The sequence below is a fragment of the Rhinatrema bivittatum genome, chromosome 3 (assembly GCF_901001135.1).
Source record: "Rhinatrema bivittatum chromosome 3, aRhiBiv1.1, whole genome shotgun sequence".
Taxonomy (NCBI): domain Eukaryota; kingdom Metazoa; phylum Chordata; class Amphibia; order Gymnophiona; family Rhinatrematidae; genus Rhinatrema; species Rhinatrema bivittatum.
In genome coordinates, this window is record NC_042617.1 from 522,289,882 (window position 1) to 522,315,870 (window position 25,989).

Genomic DNA, 25,989 nt, shown 5'->3' on the forward strand with positions numbered 1-25,989 from the left:
ACAAAACTTCTATGCCATGTGTACAGTTCTTCAGGGGTAACTCACTGAAGAAAGAGGTATTGGAAGGAGCCTTCTGTCCTGGAAGGTGGCTGGAGCCAACGTTGGGGTGCCCAGGTCTTTAAGATTGGGGAGGGCTGGTCTTGGGATCTAAGAAGAATTCCTGAGTTATTCCCAAGATAAGAGTAAGCTCCATATTTCCTATTCTGTCTGAGATTGCAGTGAGAGGATTGTTCTTGTGGGAGTCAGAAGAAGATTGCCTAACAAGTGAAGGTCCCAAGAGTTGCTGATTGAGAAAGGAATCAGTCACAGGCTCTTCCACTTTTCAATATTGGAAGAGAAAGAGAAATCGAGATAGAAAGATCTGCATGCAGGGGAATAGGTAGCAGGAGAAATGCTCAGCGAGAGTGTGCCTGACCCAAAATGCTTACCTGCCAGAATATACATCATTTGCTATTGCATAATACTGATTTCTTTGTGGCCTTTATTTTTCTGTACTAATTGGAGCACTAAGCCGTAGTATACTGACTGTGGATTTTGTTTCTTGCAATCAAGTGACCAGAAAAGGATTTTATTTATTGAGCAACAGCTAGTGTGGAGTATGTCATGTTCCTTATTAGACTGGTTATAGAGGAGCTCCAGGTGGCAAAAATCTTTTAAGGGCCCTGAAAAACAGATTCTTTCGCTCCTGTGTAGGAAGAACCTAGGAGCAAAGGTCTAGTCTTGGCTCATGAACTCCCTCTTCTGACCCTGTATGCCTGGAGAAGTTGGGGCAGGGGTTATACTATAATAAGTTTTATTAAGCTCACTATTGAACCCATTGGGATGTACTGTGTCCAGACTGAAGATTCAAAATGCTTCCCTGCCTACTAGTTGTTTATAACTATTTATCTCCCCCTGCCTTTCAATAATATTCTTTATCTCATTAATGACATAGGATATTGTAGGAGAAGAAATGGATTAAATACACCTGTTTACATGGCATAACTGATAAGCATTTACTGATCAGAAACAGTAAATCTGACACCTGATGCTGTCTGAACAAGAATACTTCCATGAATATGTTTGAAGAACTTTCATCAATACATGGAACATCATGTGACCAGGAAGGCTTGTAATTCTCACAGCTGTAAAATAAACAAATTATGGTTACCAGAGCAGTCATGATATCATTATGTGACATGGGTGATCATGCCTCAATAAATCAGTTAATTTGTAAAGTACCACTAACCCCTGCATCATTTTTGCTGCTATAGAGTAACGGCTACCCTTCTGAAGTTTTCATAGATGGTTGAAATTAATAGAGGACAGAAAGGATATCTGAAGATTTATAATAATCAGTTATGGGATATCCTATCCCTTATTTTATTTTCAGTTCATAATATACACAAGTGATAAATTACTATGATTTTTGTAGAATACACGTTGGGTCCTACTCATTCCCTTTTTACCAAAGACAAGAGTACATATGCATCAAACAATTACATTTAGTGCTTATGATCCTAAAACCTGCTTTCAATGCAGGTATTGTCACATTTGCCAATTGGGAACTTTGTCATCTTTTCCCTATTTCCTGGATTCATTTTGTAACCAGCAATTGCAATCTAAGAAATCCCTCCATGCCTGGACTAGAGTGAGGTTTAAAATCATAATTTGAATAATCTCTATGAAAAAACCTTTGTGAACAGAGACTCTGACAGCATAAAACTTATATCAGTTTAACTAACATAAAAAATGGAAAATTGTTTTTTTTATTGCAAGAAAGTACATATTTTATAATTTATGTGAAAAAGAAGAACAGTAGCACTCACCAGGAATAATTATTGGTATTAATCACTTAAAATACCTCTCACTTTTACATACCAATTTTCTCTAGCAAATCTAAAAGTTGAGTTTGAAAAATACAATAAAAAGTTATCCCCTTGGGGTAACTTGATCTCTAGGACAGAATAATAATGTTAAAATTCCCCCATAAGCAACATGCTTTTATTACCCATTTTATCAAGGCAATTCATAGAAGGTTTAAAAATAATGTTATGGACTGAGAAATATTTGATTTTATATAAAGATGATAGGGAGGCCTATTGCACATCTTGTACCCAGGGAGAAGCAGCATGGGCTGAAGCAGAATAATGTTTTCTTCTATGAGTTAAGGAAAACTGAATTAATAATGCATTCCAAGGAAAATGCTTTCTCTCTCTCTTGTTAGTTCACAATTTGTTCATTTATAATCAGATCTGATTCCTCTTTCTTAATTTGTCCCTTTGATGAATCACTGTATAAAAGTCAGAGCTGGTATTATTTGTTGTGGTATACTATTGCTCAGTCACTTTCATCTGAAGCCTATAGGTTTTTAGACATAGTTACTGCAGAAAGAAAATGGAATATAAAGTTCAGGATAAATTCTGCAGCTGATTTAGACAATATGTTGTTTCTTTTGTATATATGTTACATGTAATCTAATGTTAATGTTTTTAAGTTGTAATCTGCCTAGAATAATGAAGTTGCATGTAGTGAAATATACATTTTTTAAATAAATTTAAATAAATAGCAGAAGTTGTTTGTCTAATAGTGTCAGATACAGAAACAAGGCATCCTAAGTTGTGTGCTCTATCTTAACTATACAGGAAATATAGAAATGTGATGATTTAACCAGTAAACTTAGACCAATATGATTGTTGATATAAAAGTCACAGAATGCTCACTCATTACCAACTCAAACATCTTATTTGCAAAAAATACTTCATATTCAAAGACATGTTTAAAGAATCATAAATCAGACAATGCTTCCTATTAGAAGATTACTAGTGTAGCGATTAATAAATGGGTTTGGATTAGATTTAACCATAGCATCTTCATTATGCCTATGGTCAAAAAAAGGTTTGCTTGGTTTTATTTATTTCTTATATTTATGCATAGCACTTCCTCAAAAGAACCAAGGCGATGTACAACACTAATCAAACATAAATCATTAAACATGTACAATTAGTTTAAAAACACAACCAGAGAGTCAATATTATGAATTAAAAACAACTGCTCTCCGTTACTACAAATGATTTGAAACTTTCTATGGTTGATCTACATCTATCCCAAACCTGATGACTTAGCCTCTTCACTGGCTTACAAAACCTCTTTCACAGTTCTCAATATTCTGAAGGGGGAAAGGTAAAATAAAACCTGCTACCACAGAAAGTGTCACTGACAATGCAATTTTGGTAAGCAAAACTAACAGGAATTGGTGAGCCAAGGTTGTTGTAATCCAAACCAAGTCACAGTTTTACAATTTCTGACTTAACTGGCTATCATAGACACAACATACCCTGATTTTTGGACATAGATGGGTTAGTTGTTCAGTCATCACAAGACAAACACTAGATGGCAATGTTGAAATATGCATGGCTAAGCTCAGATCCTACTTTTAAGAGCCTATAGTATGGATCTCATTCTGAGTACTTCAGAATTTTCATAATCTGTTACACTCCAGAATTGCTAGCAGTGGGCAAGACTGCATCTGTACTCTATCAAACAGAGGTGAGTTTATTTCCTAGTGATCTCAGAATCTGGAATTCATTACTCAAATATAGACTGATGGATTAAAATATTAGTTTTCAGATCAGTCATTGGAATGCCCGGGACTCAGGGAATTAGCATCAATTGTTGGGTCTCCTGGATAACACTAAAAGTTCTGGGCCTCTCTGTTTCCTGCTCCATTCACTCCCCTCTTCAGTATGTTTGCAGATAGGGAGCATTAACACTGCAGGCAGCATAGAAACATAGAAATGACAGCAGAAGATCCAAGATGGCGCTGGCAAGCAGCTAGTGGGTGTCTCGGCAATCTTTTTTTTCCTGTGTATCGGGCTATCCCGGTTACTATTCTTTTGAATGCCACATATAGCCGGAAGTGGCGTCCATGGAGGAGGAGACTGGAGGAGAACTATCCGCCTCTCCTCCGGACCTATCAACATCTTTGTCCTCGATCTTCAAGGCTCCACCAGCAAACCCAATGAGGTGAGCTGACGGCGGGGGCAATTGACAAAGATGCAGACGCCTCACAATTCCGGGCGGGGTTGGAGCACATGGTAAAATCTGGAGGAGACATTGGAGAAGGCCCCGTTGGAGGGAATGCCGGCTCACCAACAATAGGAGGAGTACAGAAACAGCAGGAGCAAACAACTATGGTTTTGAACCCATTAACCAAGATAGAAGTGCCAACTCTGGTAAGACCAAGTTCAATTACATTGGACACGATCTTGGAATCTCTATGTCACTGCAGTTAAACCCAATGGTGGATAAAATTAATAGTATTGAGGACAGAGTCATCATGCTAGAGAATTTAAATCATTCCAATGTTAAAGAATTTGGAGAATTAAGACAAGATGTAACTAAATGGAAACCTATTCAGGATACTCTTATAAAAGAAAATCAAGTTACATATTAAACTTGAAAATTTGGAGAATGTAATAAGAGGGAGGAATCTATGTTTCATAAATGTTCCCAAGCGTCCACATATATATAAATAAATAAATAAATAAATAAATAAATATACCCCGAAGGATATGTTTAGAAGATACCTCACAGAGATTCTTAAAGTACCAGAGGAGGCTACACCACCTTTATCTAGAGTGTTTTATTTGCCTCAATTTAAGAAGCAAGAATTACAAGATAAACAGGATGGAGTTCAGGAGATGGATCGCTTGGTTTCAAATTTGAATATATCCCAGTTACTGGAAACATCAGATAGTGAAATGGTACAGGCTGCCACAATGCTGGTAACCTTCACACTTGAACCTGACTGGTTCTGGGTTTTGAGATTATTTTTCAAACACCATATCGAAGAATCCCTACATTTAAAAGTGAGAATTTACCCTGATGTAACTAAACAAACACAGAAGAGAAGACAGCAGTTTCTTCTATTGAGACCTAGAGTTCTACAGATAGGGGCTTTGTTTGTCCTGAAATATCCTTGTACATGTAATGTAAAATATAAGGGTCATACAAATGTTTTCTTTTCTCCTCCTCAGCTTTTTTCCTATGTGATAAAGTAATTGTGCAGTCTAGTGGGATTTGAATCCTTAGGTTTTGTTCTTTCCCCCTGAATGGTGGGTGACCTATTAAGTAAGATTTATTTATTTATTTTATTTAAAATCTTTTCTATACATTCGCTAAGTTATATACCATCGCAACGGTTTACATGTAGGCACTCTGTTTAAAAGCTGCTTTTCCTTATTCCCACTGGGATATTTTTTCTTTATTAAAATTTTTGCTAATTGGATCCTATATTGTGGACTTGTAGAATTGAAGAAGTATGTATTTATTTTTCCACTCTAAATTTATGGGTATGCCTCTTTTTGTTCTTCTTTCTTTTTCTGATCAAGATTGTTTTCTTGAAAATTTGTAGTAAATTTATATATAAATAAAGAATTAAAAAAAAAAAAAAAAAGAATTGACAGCAGAAAATCTGCCCAGTAAGTTTATGGTAGCTTGTGCTGTGCCGTGTAGGTTACCCCATGCTTATATGTTTCCCATAAAAGTCAGTGCCCTCGTTGATTGCTGTTTGAATCCAGTTCCTTGTTACTCCCTCTGTGCTTATCTGTTTCCCACACTAGCCTTCATTGATTGCTTTGAATCCAATTCCCTGTTATGCCTTGCTGTTGAAGCAGAGAGCAATGTTTGAGATGCATCAAAGTAACAGTCTTACTGGTTAAGGCATCAGCAAGTTACACCCATACTTGTTTCTCTAGACCGTAAAAGTTGGGGCCCTCAGTTGCTGAACAAATCCAGTTCCCCTTTTCCCCCTGCTGTTGAAGCAGAGAGCAATGATGGCATTGCATTAACAGTCTCTGTTATGACCGGCGGCCGCAGGTGGCCACAGCCAACCCAACTTACATCCTGTCATGCCTGGCCATCCACTCCAGATGAACTCGCGGCTCTGACCAGCCACTGTTGCCATGCTGTTCCTGGTCCTCCATGCTCCACATGTCAGCTGGGACGCCGCCGGCCCACACTCTGACTCCGTGCCTTCCAAGGTGCGCACGTGCGCCATCTGTTCCCTATTTAAAGAGACAATGGCGGGAACTCCTGGGCCGCCCCTACTGATGACATCATTACCTTGCGATATTTAAGCACCTCCTTTGGCCTTTGCAAACTGACTTGGCAACAAGCCTCCTCGAGGGCGCACCTACGCCCTCTCACCTGCAGAGACGCAGGCCATGACAGAATACATCAGAGAGAATCTAGAGAGGGGCTTCATTCGAAAGTCAAAGTCCCCAGCAGGGGCTGGGGCAAAGAACTTGATGCTTCTCTCAGCATCTCCTTGCTTCCAGCGAATAGTGCAGCTCTGTGTTCCTTACACTTTGAAGTCCTTTCAGCTCAGTGGACACAGACTTTCTTCAGTTCTTCCAAACAAGGCAATAATCTCATCTTGCAGATCTTAATGGACCTCAATGTCATCCTCGAGCAGATATTGCAGTGGGACACATCATGATACTCACCCAGACATTTGTAGCAGGTCTTATATGATGGTCAATAATATACATTTTCTGCATGAGGTCCAGGCAAAACTTGAAGCTGCTGGCCTTCTTCTCTTGTCATTATCAGAAAAATTCAATGCAAAATCAAAAGAAGACATTTTTCTTTAGGTAAAAATGACTAAGTAGAAAATAAAGAGTTGAACTGGGAGACTTGTCAGAAGACATGGAGAAAATAGGCCTTTGAAAGGAACAGCAAAGAAACAAGAATTTTTAGAAGATCATCAAAAAACCTAAGTAGAAATTAAAGGGAGAGAAACTGTTGTGACCAGAGTAGTGGATCCTTGGGCCGACCAGCGGAGAGAGGATGGAGAGAACTCCGCTGAAGGAAGTAGGCTGGCAGGTGGATCTGAAGCTGAAGACTGAAGAATACTTTGCCCTGGAAGTCCGAGATCCCCCCAGGGAGGAGCCCGTAGGGATCCAAACCGCTGGGACTTAGGTGGACCACGGGGTCAGAAGAGATGCATAGACGGACCTGGGTCAGGACAAGTGGAGATCAGCACACGACGAAACAAGCCGGGGTCAAAGCCAGAAGACGATCTAAAGGAAGAATACCGGCACCTGGAACCACCGCCAGACGTGGCAGCGGAGCAGCAGCAAGACAGACTCCAGCGAAGGGGTCCCACGGGCTGGATGCAGGAAGACCAGGAACCGGATCCGGAGCGGGAGTCAAGGCACCAGCAGGAACAGGCAGGAACAAGCAGGAACTGCAACTTATCACTCACAAGGAGTCAACCACGTTGCAAGGCAGGGAACTATGGTCAGACGCCGGGTTTAAATCCCCGTCGGCGTCTGATGTCATGGAAAGGGGCCAGCCGCGATTTCGCGCCAGAGGCCCTTTAAAAGGGTTCCCTCTGCGTACGTGCGTGCCTAAGGGGGAGGAGTCTTCGCAGCATTTGGCGGCATCTCCCTTGTGGAGACACCGCCGCGGAGGCCTGAGCAGGCCCAAAGGATCCCCGGATTTGCCAGCAGAATTCCTCGGGTGCCAAGGTAAGGACCCGGTCGCTAGGGTCGCGACCGGGACCGCAACAGTACCTCCTCTCTTACGCCCCCTTCTTAACGGCCCCGGTTTACCAGGATGTTCGTGATGAAATCGGTGCAGTAGGGATTTATCCAGGATATTTCGGGCGGGCTCCCACGTGTTCTTTTCTGAGCCACACCCCTCCCATGCCAGGAGGTATTCCCATCGCCGATGGTAAAAGCGTAAGAACATAAGAACATAAGAAATTGCCATGCTGGGACAGACCAAGGGTCCATCAAGCCCAGCATCCTGTTTCCAACAGAGGCCAAAAACCAGGCCACAAGAACCTGGCAATTACCCAAACACTAAGAAGAATCCATGCTACTGATGCAATTAATAGCAGTGCCTAATCCCTAAGTATAATTGATTAATAGCCATTAATGGACTTCTCCTCCAAGAACTTATCCAAACCTTTTTTAAACCCAGCTACACTAACTGCACTAACTACCTTCTCTGGCAACAAATTCCAGAGCTTTATTGTGCGTTGAGTGAAAAAGAATTTTCTCCGATTAGTCTTAAATGTGTTACTTGCTAACTTCATGGAATGCCCCCTAGTCCTTCTATTATTCGAAAGTGTAAATAACCGAGTCACATCTACTTGTTCAAGACCTCTCATGATCTTAAAGACCTCTATCATATCCCCCCTCAGCCGTCTCTTCTCCAAGCTGAACAGCCCTAACCTCTTCAGCCTTTCCTCATAGGGGAGCTGTTCCATCCCCTTTATCATTTTGGTTGCCCTTCTCTGTACCTTCTCCATCGCAACTATATCTTTGTTAAGATGCGGTGACCAGAATTGTACACAGTATTCAAGGTGCGGTCTCACCATGGAGCGAGACAGAGGCATTATGACATTTTCCGTTCTATTAACCATTCCCTTCCTAATAATTCCTAACATTCTATTTGCTTTTTTGACTGCTGCAGCACACTCAGCCGACGATTTTAAAGTATTATCCACTATGATGCCTAGATCTTTTTCCTGGGTGGTAGCTCCTAATATGGAACCTAACATCGTATAACTACAGCAAGGGTTATTTTTCCCTATGTGCAACACCTTGCACTTGTCCACATTAAATTTCATCTGCCATTTGGATGCCCAATCTTCCAGTCTTGCAAGGTCCTCCTGTAATGTATCACAGTCTGCCTGTGATTTAACTACTCTGAATAATTTTGTATCATCCGCAAATTTGATAACCTCACTAGTCGTATTCCTTTCCAGATCATTTATATATATATTGAAAAGCACCGGTCCCAATACAGATCCCTGAGGTACTCCACTGTTTACCCTTTTCCACTGAGAATATTGACCATTTAATCCTACCCTCTGTTTCCTGTCTTTTAACCAGTTTGTAATCCACGAAAGGACATCGCCTCCTATGCCATGACTTTTTAGTTTTCGTAGAAGCCTCTCATGAGGGACTTTGTCAAACGCCTTCTGAAAATCCAAATACACTACAACTACCGGTTCACCTTTATCCACATGTTTATTAACCCCTTCAAAGAAATGAAGCAGATTTGTTAGGCAAGACTTCCCTTGGGTAAATCCATGTTGACTGTGTCCCATTAAATCATGTCTTTCTATATGCTCTACAATTTTGATCTTGAGAATAGTTTCCACATACATCGAGTACCTCGCGGACTTGATACGTCTTATCCTCTTGAATCTGGGTAGCCGCCGGATCAGGCAACCGAAGATGAAATCTGGAGAGCACCACTGGTTTTAGTAAAAATACATGAAACACGTTGTGCACATGTAACGTGGTGAGAAGACGTAACCGATAGGACACCAAGCCAATCCTCTCTGCCACGCGAAAAGGCCCACAATACCTGGGTGCCAATTTTCGAGATGGCACACGAAGATGGAGATTCTTAGTGCTAAGCCAGACCTTGTCACCAGGTAGAAAGATAGGTGCAGGTCGTCGATGCCGATCGGCTATCCTTTGTGCGAGTTGTGCCGCCTGGGAGAGCTTGCGCTGCACTGATCTCTAGAGACTCTGTAATTGATTGGCAGAAAGTTGAGCTGCTGGTGACGAAACGGAAATTGGCAATGGAATGGGAGGTCTGAGCTGTTGACCAAATACAATCTGGAAGGGTGATCTTCCAGTAGCTGAATGGGTGTGATTGTTGTAAGAGAACTCGGCCCACGGTAGCAGCGCTACACAGTTGTTTTGCTTCTCTGTAGCAAAACTGCAGAGGAATGTCTTCAAAGAACGATTCATTCACTTAGTCTGCCCATTACTCTGGGGCTGAAAGTCTGTAGACAGGTTCAACTGTACCCCAAACTTTTTGCATAAAGCCCTCCAATATCGAGCAGTAAATTGGGGACCCTCCAATATCGAGCAGTCACCCATGTCCACCACTGAACCATTTTAGAGAAACGATCCACTGTCACCCAGGTCCACCACTGTCCACCACTGTCACCCAGGTCCACCACAAAATCTGTAGCTATGTGGGTCCAGGGCTCCACAGGTACAGGAAGGGGTTGCAGAAGCCCCCACGGTTGTCCAGTCAATGGCTTCTGTCTAGCACAAGTAGGGCATGAACTTAAGTAGATGCGGCCATCTTGCCACATGTTCGGCCACCAGTAGTAGCGGTTAAGGAGATCTAAAGTACTTTCCCGACCTGCATGGCCGCCCGTGAGTGAGTCATGGGCCCAATCTAGGAACTTCTTGCGGTCTCAACGAGGGACGACAGTCCTTCCTTGAGCACTTACAGTGGTGCCGGACAAGTTAATCTTGGTAGGATCGATGATGTACTGTGGTTGCTCCTCGCCCTCCTCCAACTCTGAGTTGCGGGACAAGGCATCCGCTCGGATGTTCTTAGAGGCTGGCCGGTAGCGAAGTACAAAGTTAAACCGGTTGAAGAACAGGGACCAGCGAGCCTGCCTGTGATTCAGGCGCTGAGTTTGACACAGAAATTCTAGGTTCTTGTGATCCGTATACACTGTGATGGGATAGGTGGCTCCCTCAAGCCATTGTCTCCATTCCTCAAAGGCTAGCTTGATGGCTAGTAGCTCCTTGTCTCCTATACTGTAATTACACTCTGTAGAGGAGAACTTTTTGGAGAAGTAAGAACAAGGCAGTAGCCGACCGGAACTGGAACTTTGACAAAGCACTGCACCTACGGCAATGTTGGATGCGTCCACTTTCACAATAATTGGGCGAAGTAGGTCCGGATGATGTAAGCAAGTTTCTAGTAAGAAGGTCTCTTTGAGGTTCTCAAAAGCTTGACAGGTCTCTTCGGACCAAACACTGGCATCCGCTCCTTTCCTAGTCAGCGCAGTGAGTGGAGCCACTATACGTGAGTATTGAGGTATGAGGTGTCTACAGAAGTTTGCAAACCCCAGAAAGCATTGTAAGGCTTTCAACGCCTTGGGGCGAGGCCACTTCTTAATAGCCGATACCTTCTCCGGATCCATATGGAATCCTGTTGCTGAAATGATGTATCCCAGAAATGGCAGAGAGTCTTGCTCAAAGATGCACTTTTCCAATTTCGCATACAAATGATTGTCCTTAAGCACCTGCAGTACTTGTTTGACATGTTGACGAGGAGACTCCAAATCGTGGGAGTAAATCAACACGTCGTCCAGGTACACAATTACTGAGGAATATAACATCTCTCGAAGCACTTCGTTCATCAAATGTTGGAAGATTGCTGGGGTGTTGCATAACCCGAAGGGCATTACCAAATACTCATAGTGCCCGTCCCGGGTGTTGAAGGCAGTCTTCCACTCATCTCCAGGTCAAATTCGGACAAGGTTGTAAGCTCCTTGTAAGTCTAGTTTGGTGAAGATCTTTGCTCCTTGAAGTCTATCCAGGAGTTCAGGGATTAATGGGAGAGGATAACGATCCCTCTTGGTAATGGCATTCAAGCCCCTGTAGTCGATACAAGGTCTCAAGGAACCGTCCTTTTTTCCTACAAAGAAGAATCCTGCCCCTGCTGGAGACTTGGAGAGATGAATGAATCCCTTGGCGAGGTTCTCGGAAATGTACTCTGACATCGCTTGAGTCTCAGGTAGAGAAAGAGGATAAACTCTTCCTCGGGGTGGCGTAGTTCCAGGCAGGAGTTCTATTGCACAATCGAAGGGCCGATGCTGTGGTAGGATCTCCGCTTTCTCCTTAGAAAATACCTCCACAAATTCTTCGTAAGGCGCGGGAGGCAGAATGGAGGTGTGAAGCAAGGGTACGCGGGGAGCACAACGAGTCTTGAAGCAATTCTTGAAACAAAACGAGCTCCATTGCGTGATTTGTAAAGTATCCCAATGGATCACCGGAGAATGTTGTTGCAGCCACGGCAATCCGAGGACTATAGGATGTACTGCCTTTTCGAGAACCAGGAAGGAAATCTTCTCAGAATGCAGGACTCTGGTATTGAGAGTGAGGGGAACGGTGATAGTCGAGATACTTCCGGGAAGAACTGTTCCACGAATGGACGTGATCCGGAGTGGAGGAGAACGCGGACGCGTAGAGATCTGAAGTTGTTGTACCAAATCAGAGAGAATGAAATTTCCCCCCGCTCCAGAGTCTATGAAAGCAAGAGTCTCGAAAGACCCTCCCGGATATGTCAGGGTAACAGGGACAGTACATTGAGGAGCAGAGTTAACACAGCCTAGGAGTAGCTCCTCTATGTCACCTAGGCTTTGGTGTTTTCCGGCCGTTCCTTGCATTGAGCCAGGAAATGCCCCTTACTGCCGCAGTGAAGGCATAGCCCTAAAGCTTGGCGGCGACGTCTCTCTTCAGCAGACAAGGGGGTACGCCCTAGCTGCATAGGCTCCTCTGTCGAAGCTTCCGAGTGCGCCGCAGCAGACCTAGTTGAAGGCGTCAAGGGCCTGGAAAAAGCAGGAGCCAACGGAGCCATTCAGCGAGGAGGACGCCCCTCCTTAGTTCTTTGCTGGAGGCGTCGGTCAATCCGCCCAGCTACTTCGATTACAGCATTGAGATCCTCCGGAAGGTCCCTGGCAGCTAGCTCATCCTTTATCCGAGGCGAATGACCCTCCAGGAATACTCTTCGCAGACTGTCGTCGCGCCATCCAACTTTGAGCGCAAGGGTACGAAACTCTATAGCGTAGTCCGCTAATGAGCGAGCTCCTTGGCACAGCTGTAGCAGCTCAGAGGTAGCGGTAGCTGTGCGGGCAGGCTCGTCAAAAGCCTGTTTGAAATTCTCCACAAACTGGGTCAAGTTGTTCAACATGGGGTCACTCCACTTCCACATAGGAGACGCCCAGCTCAGGGCCCTCCCATCCAAAAGGGAGAGAATATAGGCCACTTTGACCGAGTCCGTGGGAAACTGACCAGGTAACAAGGAGAACCGTATGAAACATTGGTTCAAAAACCCCTGACAACTCCTCGCATCCCCCAAATAACGGGAGGGGGCTGGTAGCTATGTTGGGGTGCTTACGGTCACTACTGGAGCTGGCGGTTGCACTAACACCAGTTCCGGAGGGTTGGCATCCAGACAATTAGCCAAACGCTCTACTGTAGCAGCTAAGACGTCCAGACAGTGATGCTGCTGCTGTTGGCACTGGGCCATTCCGGGGATGGCTTAAAGACCCGGGATATCCGCCGGATCCATGGCCTTGCAAACTGTTGTGACCAGAGTAGTGGATCCTTGAGCCAACCGGCGGAGAGAGGATGGAGAGAACTCCACTGAAGGAAGTAGGCTGGCAGGCGGATCTGAAGCTGAAGACTGAAGAATACTTCGCCCTGGAAGCCCGAGATCCCTCCAGGAGGAGCCCGTGAGGATCCGGACCGCTGGAACTTAGGTGGCTTCGCCCTGGAAGTCCGAGATCCCCCCAGGAGGAGCCCATAGGGTTCCGAACCGCTGGGACTTAGGCGGACCACGGGGTCGGAAGAGATGCATAGACGGACCTGGGTCAGGACAGGTGGAGATCAGCACACGATGAGACAAGCCGGGGTCAAAGCCAGAAGACGATCCGAAGGAAGAATACCGGCAACTGGAACCACCGCCAGACGTGGCAGCGGAGCAGCAGCAAGACAGACTCCAGCGACGGGGTCCCACGGGCTGGATGCAGGAAGACCAGGAACCAGATCCGGAGCGGGAGTAAAGGCACAAGCAGGAACAGGCAGGAACAAGCACGAATTGTAACTTATCACTCACAAGGAGTCGACCACGTTGCAAGGCAGGGAACTATGGTCAGACGCCGGGTTTAAATCCCCGCCGGCGTCTGACATCATGGAAAGGGGCCGGCCGCGATTTCGCGCCAGAGGCCCTTTAAAAGGGTTCCCTCTGCGCGCGCGCATGCCTAAGGGGGAGGAGTCTTCACAGCGTTCGGCGGCATCTCCCTCATGGAGACGCCGCCGTGGAGGCCTGAGCAGGCCCAAAGGATCCCCGGACTTGCCGGCAGAGACCGGGACCGCAACAGAAACGACAAAAACAAGAAAAAAGTGTGGGGCAGATATAAATCGCTCTTGAGAACCAAATAAATCGCAAAAACAGTAGCTGTCAAAACAAATGAGAAGAACATCTACTGTGAAAAATGACAAACTCAGGCATGTTATATGACACATGCTCAGAGAGATCTTCAAGAATTTCCCGGAAAGCTCTAGCAAACATTTCCATATTGGAGGCATCAGGATTACGGCACCCATGTGTGTGACTATAGTGAACTGTTTGTCTTCAGAGAAAAAAACCCTACATAAATTTTAGCTTATAATATAGTAGCAATGATCCCTTCTGGACAAAGAATTTATGTTTAAACTATTTTACTGAACAAAATGAATAATCAAAAGCCAAGTGCACTGAATTTCTTAAGTACACTCAGCCACATGTCAAGAATGAACCAATAACATTTTCCAAATATTTTCATCCCCTCTATATCAATCCCCCCATCACCCATCTCTAACCATATCCCCCACCTCCACCCTCTAGGAACAACGCCATGTCAATTAATAATTATATATCCAGCTGCTGAATCTCACTGGTAGTCTCTGCATATAACAGCCCCAAACTGCAGGAAAATGCCTCTGCTTTGAAATGAAGCACGACTCACCATGTTCTCCAGTTGCATATAAAGATGTAATTGAGACATCATCAAAAAGAATAAGCTCCGTGCTTTTAGGTACAGATTTCCCAAAGTTCAGCCAAGAAAATCTGTAATTGCCTGCGAACATCTTTGTATGTTTGGGCATGGCCAAAAAGCTTGAGACAATGAACCCTTAATAACCTTTAATTCTCTATCTGGGTTAAATGCCTTCAGCATTGCTTCAAGTTTTCAGTCCATTCAGACTGGACATTAACCAGAAAATATTGATCAGAGGGATTATTGCTTAAACAAATTATAATATATGGATCTAGTTTTCCCTGTGGAGGCATAGATGCCAAGCTCCTTAATACTACCAATAATGCATCACAAAGAGGTGATGTAGTGTCAATTTGCCAAACCATTTACGATATTATGATTATCAGTCATAAATCCGCTGCTCGAGGTAACATACCTCTAAAACGCAACAGAAAAGGACAACCTCCTGTCTGTGAAGTAAGAATCCAGTTCTTAATTTATCTCTCATGCACAAAGCTATAGGGCACTGCAAAAAGGCTGATCAGGCATATAGTAGGCATGAGAAGACCAAAACAAAAATATTTTACTCAGTGTGAATAAAACACAGACATTTCACAGGCCCTAACTAACAAAATCATTAAGAAGCTCTGTTTTGTTATTTTTGGTACTGACATATTCCATATATTATAAGCACTAGGAAAAGCATGCAGAGTTATGTTTTCAAGAATGCTTTCCAAATTAGATATTTAGGAGTGTGTGTGGGAGTTAGGGGGCATTTCTGTTGGGGGGGATTGGATGTGAGGGTATGCATGTGTGGGGAGGGTGGTGGGCGCATGTTTGGGAGGTTTTGGAAATGTGGGCGCACATACAAAGGTATTGGTAAGGGAGTGGGTGTAGGTGTAAGGTGCAGAGGCGTAGTGAAGGTCTCCGGCACCTGGGGGCCATTTTATTTATTTATTTATTTAGGTATTAAAATCTTATATTCCACAACTTCCTTTCACAAAGCGTTCAGTGTTGTCTCCCCTGCAGGCTCCCCCCTCTTTCTCCCCATCTTATCAACCGCCAGCGCATCACCACAGCACATGGCACCACCGTGCAAGGCCTCTTCACTAGGGAGGGATGGGAACCCCACCAGCATGTCACCACGTGGCACTGCCATATAGGGCCAGTGTTAACTTTTCTGCAGCCTTGTGCAAACAATTACTAGGCAGGCCCCTCCTCATGCTGGTTTTTTTTTTACATTTAATTTGTATTTTTTTTACTAATCAGGGTCAGTGCAAGGATATTAAGCTCCCTAAGTGAATCTTACAGCTTTGTGCCCAGCCTACCCCCTACCACGGCTCTCTCCACCCACAATTTCAAATTACGCATTTATAATAAAATATCTTACATGAGAAAACACTTTCAAACTACAGTCTTTTGAAGTAAAAATTTCACAACAGCATGCATATTATATTTTCCCGTCGATAGCAGGGCTGAATTAGCCATGCTGTCATGGGATCTGTCAATCAGGCCCGGGAGGCGGAGCTTGTCAAAGCAGAGAACAGAGCTTTGCTCTCTGCGGCTGCGCGTATGTTCCCGCGCAGGAAAGTAACGGACTCTCCTCAGTCTGTTTTTTCCGCGAGCGGGAACGCACGCGGAGCTGTTATTCTCCTCAGTTTTTAAAAAAACAGAAATAAAATGTCTAAACCCGGGTTTAAACCCTGTGGCTGTGGAAAACGGATGTCGGTAACGGATGGACATGATCGCTGTTATCAATGTCTCGGGCCGCATCACCATACAGAAAAATGTGAGTTTTGTTCAAAAATGTCACCACGAGCATTAAAACAGAGGGCCTATAGGCTTCAGGAACTTTTTGCCTCCCGCAATCCGTCAGAGGCTCATTCTTCGCCTGGCCCGTTCACTTCATCGGCTCCGTCAAAGAAGAAATCTTTGCCGTTTAAACCTAAGTCCTCCACTATAGGAGGTAAGAGGAAAGCAAAAAATCAAAGGCCAGTGGGTCCTACTAAATCCCCAGTGCCTGTAGAGCCGCAACGTACCTCATCGGAGGAGGATTCCTCCGCGCCGAAGACTTCTGCGCCTATGGCGCCAAATGCGCATATACCGGCGCCAAAGTCAGAGTCTGCGCACAACTTAGCGATTCCGGTGCGCAAGGCGCAGAGAAAACTACCGCGCCGACTAAATATGCGCACGGCGCCAGAAACACCTGTACGCACGGCGCCGAAGACATTTGAGCGCATGGCGCCGGAAACACTTACGCGCATGACGCCGAAAAATCCTGTACGCACGGCGCCGAAAACATTTGAGCGCATGGCGCCGACTATGAAGAAACTTATGCGCACGGCGCCGAAAAACCCTGTGCGCTTGGAATCAAAGAAACATGCGCATAAAACTACAACCGCGCACAATTCTACTTCCGCGCACAGACATGCAAGTGCGCATGAGTCTACAGTCGCGCATACGCGCATACCTGCGCATACCTCTACATCTGCGCGTAAACACATATCCGCGCATAAATCTAATTCAGCGCATACATCAAGATCTGGGCGTAGAGACCACAATTACTCGCCTCAAAAATTAAAGAGGAAGTTGAAGCGAAAACGATACCCTTCACACACCTCTTCTTCCGAGACGGAAGTCACAGATACGGAGTCTGCATCTGAGGACTATCATAAGTACTCACATCACTCCCATTCTAAAAGATTAAAAAAGAGGAGTGCGACATGGGACATGAGTCCTTCGACTTCTAAATCATCTCATAAAGTTCCGTCTACTACCGGCTCATTAAGAAAACCGGTACAAATTCTCTCCTCTAACACTTCTTCAGATTCAGAAGTTCTCAAAAATGCTCCAGACGAAAAGACACGGAGAGATAGAGAGGTTCCTACAACGTCACCTCCAACAATTATTCCAAAACAACAAGACAATCGTATGATAATGCCCTCTCATACAAGAGAAGCATTTTTTCAATTGTCGCAGTCTCTAGAAGGATTCTACGAGACGCTTCAATCATCTTTTAAAATATATAATACTTCTGAGGACAATGCTATAAAACATAAAGCACAGTCTAATGAAGAGCAGTCGGCGGAACCACCAACATCTCCCAGGACAAACCAACCAACTTCACCTACTCATCTACAGGATACATATTTTGATTCTCCTTCAATACAAACATCCCCATCATCATCGGTGGGATGTCTGTCAGACACACAGGACCAAATACAGGAGCCACATTCGCCTCCTGAAGACCTTACATACCCAAAATTCATAGAAAAAATGGGTACAATTCTACACCTAGAGGTACAAAAAGAAGCAGACCCTAGAGCGGAAACTCTCGGACTTCTAAAGATATTTGATACTCAGGTGGAACCAACATCTCTTCCACCTCAAGAAATTCTACATTCTGTATTACAAAAGTCCTGGGAAACGCCTTATACAACTGCAGCTGTTTCTAAGAAAACAGACATGAAATTTCGTATGAAGAAAGCATCACTATACACTCTACCACAATTGCCTCACGCATCAGTCGTAGTAGAGTCGGCGTTGCAAAGATTCAAGAAAACAATACTGCACACTACTTTCCCCCCAGGGAAAGACAACAAATATTTGGATGAATTTGGTAGGAAAATATGCCATAATTCAATGTTAACGGCAAGAATTATGCAACATCAGTTCTATATGGTGCAATATCTGTATGAGTGTATGCAAGCTATGAAAGGTATACATTCCTCAGTAGCGGAACAAATACCTCAACCTCTTCATGATATGGAAGAATGTTCTCGACATCTATTGAGATCAATCTATGAAGCACATGAAACGTCATCCAGAGCGTCTGCAGCAGCTATTGCAGCCCGCAGACTAGCATGGTTACGTTCAAGTTCCATAAGAGATGACTTGCATGTGAAACTAACGAACCTCCCATGCACGGGAGATAACTTGTTCGGAGAAAAGTTCCAGGACGCAGTAAGTAAATTAAAAGAGGAAGCTCTAGCAGTACAATCTCTAACATCAAATCCCATTTACTCGACTACCCGTCGTTATGTGGGGTCTACCCGTAGACAATCATATGGCAGAAGGCCCTATAGATCTTATCAATCTTTTCGTACGCAGCCATACCCTGCCTACCAACGTCCTGCTCCACAAAATAATACCTCAAATCAACGAAGAGGTAAACCACGTAACCAAAGGCAACAGGCACAACAGCCGACTACTGCTGTAAAGCCAACCTCATCTTTTTAGTGATTCAGCCGCCACCACAACATCAAGCTCCTCCAGGCAGAATTTGTGCTTGCCTGAAAGCCTGGGAAATAATAACATCAGATCAATGGGTTCTGGAAATAGTACGTCAAGGCTACCAACTCCAATTTGTAAAGACTCCAGGTTCTGCTTACTCAGTATTTAGACTTATAATTTATGATACTATTAGAATACCTTGATGCTTACAGTCTTTTAACTGATAGCTCCCCATCACTTATTCTCCCAGGACAAGCAGGATGGTAGTCCTCACATATGAGTGACGTCACTGGACGGAGCCCTATCACGGAAAACCTTTCTGTCAAAGTTTCTAGAAAGCTTTGACTGGTACACTGAGCACACTGAGCATGCCCAGCATGTCATGATCCCTGTGTCCACAGGGGTCTCCCTTCAGTCTCTTTTTTTACGTGATGCAGTTTGCCTCACGTTTAGGAGCTCTGTGAGATTTTTCTCACAACTTTTCCTCACGGAAACACTTTAAGTTTTACTTCACAAATAATTTTCCATACACGGGTCTTTCTTCACGTACATTTCATCGACGCTTGGTGAGTACTATGCCTTGTTTTTCGGTCGGTTCCTATCACCTCACTAACGGTTCCCCTGGGTTACCAACCGAATTGCAACCTTCTCTTCACCCTCGGTCCGCCCCACAACCTCCACCGGGTCCATCAGGGCTAGAGGGATTGGGACGTCCACAGTTCCCGTTGCCGCTAGGACCACCGTCGATGCCGCCCATGACCGCCGATGCCCCGTTGACACTGTCGTTCTCACAGGACAAGCAGGATGGTAGTCCTCACAAATGGGTGACATCGAGGATGGAGCCCTGTACGGAAAACTTTTCTGTCAAAGTTTCAACAAGCTTTGACTGACACTGGCACACTGGGTGCACTGAGCATGCCCAGCCTGCAATTATCCCTGTGAGCCACAGGTGTCTCCCTCAGTCTTCTTTTTTCCGCTCTGCAGTCAGCATAGCGGTTGGAGCTCTGTGAGGATTTTTTAACTAATTACCTCATGGAAACACTTAACTTTTCACTTCAAAAAACACTTTTCCCTGCACAGGTCTCCCTCCGCGTACGTTTTTACGACGCTTGGTGAGTACTAATTCTTATTTTTCGGTCGGTTCCTGTCACTATCTTAAGGCTGTTAACTGACTGAAGCCTTCCCTTCCCCCATTTTTCAGTTAGCTTTAAACAGCTTGCGAGTATCTCTGTGACACTCTGCTTGCTTATGCTAGTGGGGTAGGGATTTTTTCCTTAACTTAGGACCTCTGTAGCTTCAAGTCCTTCGTTCCCTGGTACCCTCACGCAGTCGATACCCTATCGCTACACCAGGACCCGCCTAAACCGCCCTGGGCTTTTATATGTCATCAGCGCCCCTCCCCCCATGGTGCCCTGATGCCTTTATCCATGTTTTTTGCTTTTCAGTGCTACCAGGCTTTTTCCTCCTATGCACTGTTTTTTTCCTTGGGCTTCCTCGGTGCCGTCCCTACCCGGATGCATGCCATTGACGCACACGCTGTTAGTCACTGCCATGCATACTCGGGTCGCCGCCACCGCTGCCCGAGACACTTTTTAACGATCCCAGGGTCACTTCATCGATGCCACCCCCCCTTTTGGGGATGCCATCGATGCCCCATCCTCCCCACCGATGTCCAGCCCTTTCCATCGGGGGACATCGGTGCCACATCGATTCGTCGGTGGGCATCGATGCCGGATGGTCCCCATCGGTGGACATCGGTGCCGGATGGTCCCCATCGATGGACATCGGTGCCGGATGGCTTGTCCGTCGATGGCATTGGTGCCGGATGGCCGTCCGTCGATGGCATCGGTGCCGGGTCCTTTTGCATCGATGGACACCGATGCCCAGGTGTTTCATCCATGGGCATCTATGTTAGAATGCATCCATCGAGGGCAGTCGATGCCAGGCTGCTCCCATCGGTGAAATTCGATGCCCAGGTGGGTCCCATCGGTGGATATCCATGCCGGCTCGATTCCGTGGATGGGCGTTGATGCCAATGCCAGCCTTATGGCTGGCATCGATGCCCATGCCGATTCCAGGACTGGCGTTGATGCCGGGATGGAATTCATCGACTGGGAGATCCATGCCATCGATTCCATACGTGTCCATATCGATGCCACCGACACACGTGTCTGGGGCACCGATGCCATGTACACTTGGAAATCTGAGTCTGTCCAAATCGATACCGTCAACGTCTGTGGCCCTATAGTTGATGCCCGTGGCCATGCCACAAACGGCATAAATGCCCGCCTCCATGCATCGATGCCCTCGACACCTCCGTTTTCCTTCGGTGTCCTTGACGCCCTATTGATTCGACTTCGACTCAGTCGATGCCGGTATCTTTTTCAATAACGGCAATGTTTTTCGATTATTCGATTCCACATCGTTTCAAAGATACCTATGCCACTGCTGTCAGTGCCCGTCACTGTCATCATTCTCCTGGCCAGTCATCGACGATTTTTCATACCCATTTTGATGATATCCTCGAAGCCCCTTAGGTTGCCTTCAATATCGTCAATACCGACATAGCACCGCCACATAATACCCTCGCCTCCTCACATTGCTCCACGCTTTGGGTTCTTTTTTAAGCCCCGTATTAGCTTAAGACACTCCATTGTGTCAGGAGCAGAGCAGGCGTGTTGACAGTTCGTCATCGATCGCCTTCCAGGACGACGAGGGCTTCCATCTCGGCGTTGGGGAAAGACCGGGCCGAGCACCGTGGCACCCATCATCGCCGACATCGTGATCGTCCGCCGCTGACGCCATCCAGCACATCGGTGCCATCCTTCTCCAGGCTGGACAACGCTCGGGCAGAGCGACATCACCACTGCCATCAGCACTGTTCCTACAGTTTTGGCAGTCCTTGGTGATCCAGAACTTCCGGATCCAGGTCCGACAGCTTCTGCATTGGCGTCACGACACATCGAGCCGCTGTGACGAGGGAAGGGAACATGAGTTCCGTTAGGGCTCCTCTGTTCCTGGCGTGCCCCACCGTCAAGTGGTGTGGGACTATGGCCATCTGTTACACTTAGCAGTCTAAACGCCACTCACGCCTGGCCTGTCTCCTCTGTACCTGTGCCACCATACCGGGTTTCAGAGCGAGATGGACGTTTACGTCCCCGGCCTTACCCTCGAGGACTCCGGAGACCGTCGGGGTCAACAATCTTCACCGGCTCGTCTTGCGGCGATCCACGTCGGATGGTAAGTACCCGCTTCGGCGGCATTCCCATAGAGTTGTGTTCTCCCATTCGGACCGTGGTTCGAAAAGTTCTGGGTCATGTGCCTTTTAGAACTGTATTAGTGTCACATATCACTATGTTAGCTATGTTAGCCACAATATCAGGAGAACCCCTCTATCTTCTTGGGATTGCAGCAGGGCTTCTTCTCTTGTCAGTAACAAGTCCCTGTGCCGACCAATGCTCTGACTCTTGGTTCCCTCCCAACCAAGGTCCAGCTGCATTGGCTGATCTGCTAAACATGAGATTCAGCAACCATTGCCCCATGTACAAGTCCACCTTGAGGCCTGGCCACAGGTCTCAGTGTCTCCTTGTACAGCATACAGAAATGCGGGTACCACTTACCGCTCACACACCTGCAGGAGCCTACATGATATCCTCCATTGGGACACCTCTTGGTCTCCCATCTGGTCAGATATCAGAGCGGCCACCCCACCTTGTACCAAAGTCCCGGTACACTCCCCCAGGCGCTACGAAGTGCAGAGGGGAGAAGGGAGGAGGGTTGGGGAGTTTTAATTGCACTATTCTTTCTTTTAACAGAAAATAGTTACTCTCCGCACATCCTGGACCTAAGAAAATCCAACTTTCTTTAGACGTCACACGTACAATGGTATCTTTGGTTACCATCACTCCATACTGCAGTAAGTACATTATTTTAATGTTTCTATGTGCTTTATGGTGAGTCAACATTACAACCCCAAGCTCTGCCGCTGGCACCAGCTTCGGTAAGTGAACTGTCTCTTGCATCACTGTTGGTGAATGCTGTTTTCTCTGCGGAGTGTAACATCAATCACTTTCCTTGCATAGACTACTGCTAACCACTTTCAGTACATGCAAGAAGCTCTCACTTTTTTCAGGACTCACTATACATTTACTAACTGGGATTACTGTCACTGCCATAAATCCCTTCTGTAACACTTCTGGACACCACAGTCTTAAGACCCTCTTGTCCAGCATGCGCACAGACATTCTGATACATTGTTATATGTCCCTGCGCATATTTTCCATAACCTCAGCCTTTCAAATTTTCATGGTTGGGCTATGGGGTTTCTTCCCACTATGCATTTTTCTCATAATTCAAAACTGCTATGGGTTATATTCAGTGACATTCTATACTCAATGGACCTAAGTGGTTTCATTGCTTTCGTCCCTGATTCTTATCCCAGTTCGAACTAGGACCTAGTCTCCTTCGACTCATGCTCGCAATTCCTTAGGGTTATAAAGTTTCTCCTGAAAGCTGTCAACCCATTATGCATCTATTGCACTCCAGCATAGTTTCTCATAAACGTCCTGGACGTTGCACCCATGAGTTATGCCCTTATGCCTTCCAATACTGCTTTTGCAACAATTCTTTGTGCATACAGACAGACAGCATAGGGACAATGTGCTTTCCAACTCATAAGCACGCACAACCTCTTAGCTGCTCTGCTAGACAGCTGCGCAGCTCTACCCTTGGCCCTTGTTCACTTCATGCGTCCTTGGGCCACATATCTAAGAGATTTAATGAACGCTCTATCTGACCTTCTCCACGTAGGTTCTATCCTCTCGAATGGTCTCAATTACATGTGTACAGGGCAAATCTTTTAACGCTGAGTTTAACTAAACTTTCCTCTGCGTCTGCATCATTCCATACGATGCACAGGTTCTGCTCCCTACACATGTTTCCTATGCGTTCCCTTAGATGCCTTTTCTTCCATCAAAGGCCTCTTCAATATATCTCTTCTGCTGCCTCTCGTAGCCAGCATTCTTCTAATGTTGAACTGGGATGGGGTTCAGTATTCTTTTCCCCACTCCCTGACTGAGATCAGTATGCTTCCCATACTTCTCAATCCATCATATCAGTAACCTTTTATTCCCTCACCAGTCAGTCCCAAATCATAGACTTACTGATGTTCTTAGGTTCTGGTAGCGTCACAAAACCTTCTAAACATAAATCTTGCCGTTTAATATGGCAGGCTTTACCTCCTGACGCTAAAAAAAAAAAAAAAAAAAAAAGAGGTATTACCCCTTTTACTTTTCCACCATTTTTTCTTACTCCCTCGGATTCTGTTCTCCAGACATCCTCCACATAGATACACCTTTCTCTTAGGAGGTGTATCGTTTTGGGAGTTGGGTTCCCGTTTTCGGTAATCCTCTCTGAGTCGGCTTACCATGGATTATCCACTGATCAAGCCGCCTCTATTTCTCTAATCACGGAATGAACATATATATTCTCCTTATAAGTCTCATACATTCTACGTTTGAGCCTTTCCATTCCTCTCTTCCACAGTTTGGCAAGGGAACTTCTTTCCCTCTTAATGTCATTCCTGCCAGCAGGGTCCGTGAGTTATGCACTCTTTCCATACTCACCTGACTCCGTTCCTCTGCCACTGAGTAGTTCTACGCATTCAACTTTCTATCCTTTTCAGGTAGATGTTGTATCTCCTTTCCTCAGGAAATACTCTATTAATTTTTCCTAACCTCTCTCTCTCGCCCTAGGGAGAGACTGGGTTTTCCACATTCCTGGACAGTAATGCTGCGCTTACATTCTATCTACATTGCACTGCATTCCATGTGAATTCCACTTGACTCTTTCCTTCATGCAAGGGTCAAGCTGCTACTTCCAGTGGCCACACAGACCTAATCCTTCTGATTAAGTGGTCTATATTTCCTTTCCTACCAACAAGCAGACATTTCACTACAACACTGTGGGTATCCACATACTGTTGTGTCCGTCTTAGCCTTAACAGCTTCCCTTTGGTTACTGCTGCTTGTACTTTTTTATCAGGTTGCAGCCTGGAGTCCTCTCCATACCTTCGCAGCCTATTATTGCTTACATTTGACTAGCCGGCATGCTCCATGTTTGGCCAGTCCGCCTACTCTTACTTTTTTCAATTCACTACCCAACATCCTTCCACGAACCCATTATGGTGTTGCGGATGCCCTCCGTTCCCATTTCCACCTCAGTCGTTACGCCTTTGCGCATCTGCGGTGTATCTGGTGCATTCCCGGGCATCCTCAGCTCGGTACTCACCCATTTGTGAGGACTACCATCCTGCTTGTCCTGTGAGAAAGCAAATGTTGCTTACCTGATGTAACAGGTGTTCTCACAGGACAGCAGGATGTTAGTCCTCACGAAACCCGCCCGCCACCCCGCGGAGTTGGGTCTGTATACTTTTATTTTAGTTTCGCTTGCGCTTTTTAGCTATAAGACGAGACTGAGGGAGACACCTGTGGCTCACAGGGATAATTGCAGGCTGGGCATGCTCAGTGCACCCAGTGTGCCAGTGTCAGTCAAAGCTTGTTGAAACTTTGACAGAAAAGTTTTCCGTACAGGGCTCCATCCTCGATGTCACCCATTTGTGAGGACTAACATCCTGCTGTCCTGTGAGAACACCTGTTACATCAGGTAAGCAACATTTGCTATCTCCCATCGACGCCCCCATCGATGCCATTAACGCCTCTATCGACACCGTCGAAGCCCCCATCAATGCCGTCAATGGCCCCATCGACATCGATGCCTCGGGCAATACCATCAGTGCCTCCGTCGATGCCATTAGTGCTTCCATCAATGCCTTCAGTTCTTCCATCGATGCCTTCGTCGATGCCATCGATACTATCGAAGCCGCCATCGATACCTCCAGGGATGCCCTCGACTAAAGAAAACGCTCCATACTTTGGGTTGTAAACCAGAGCCCGTTGTAATCATTGGGCGACAAACAATGCCAAGAGCAGTAGGGGCATGGTGACCGTCCGTCACCAATGCCATACGAGTCAGCAAGGGCATCTTCCTCAGTGCTGGAGAATGACCGGGCCGAGCACCATGGGAATTATCATCCCCGGCACAGTGACTGTCCGTCACCAACGCCATCCATGACATCGGTGGCATCTTCCTCGATGCTGGAGAATGACCGGGCCGAGCACTGAGGGAAACATCGTTAC

The 25,989-nt window shown here is 45.7% G+C and overlaps 1 protein-coding gene across 1 annotated transcript in view; it reads right to left on the minus strand.

Annotated features, from left to right (window-relative positions):
- Nucleotides 1-981: 981 nt before the first annotated feature.
- The window catches only part of FAM166C (family with sequence similarity 166 member C), an 85,193-nt gene continuing 60,185 nt past the window's right edge, over nt 982-25,989 (minus strand). The window contains exon 5 of the mRNA XM_029596245.1: nt 982-1,124. Coding sequence (XP_029452105.1) covers nt 1,119-1,124 — 6 coding nt within the window. The 3' untranslated portion in view covers nt 982-1,118. The remainder of the gene's footprint in view (nt 1,125-25,989) is intronic.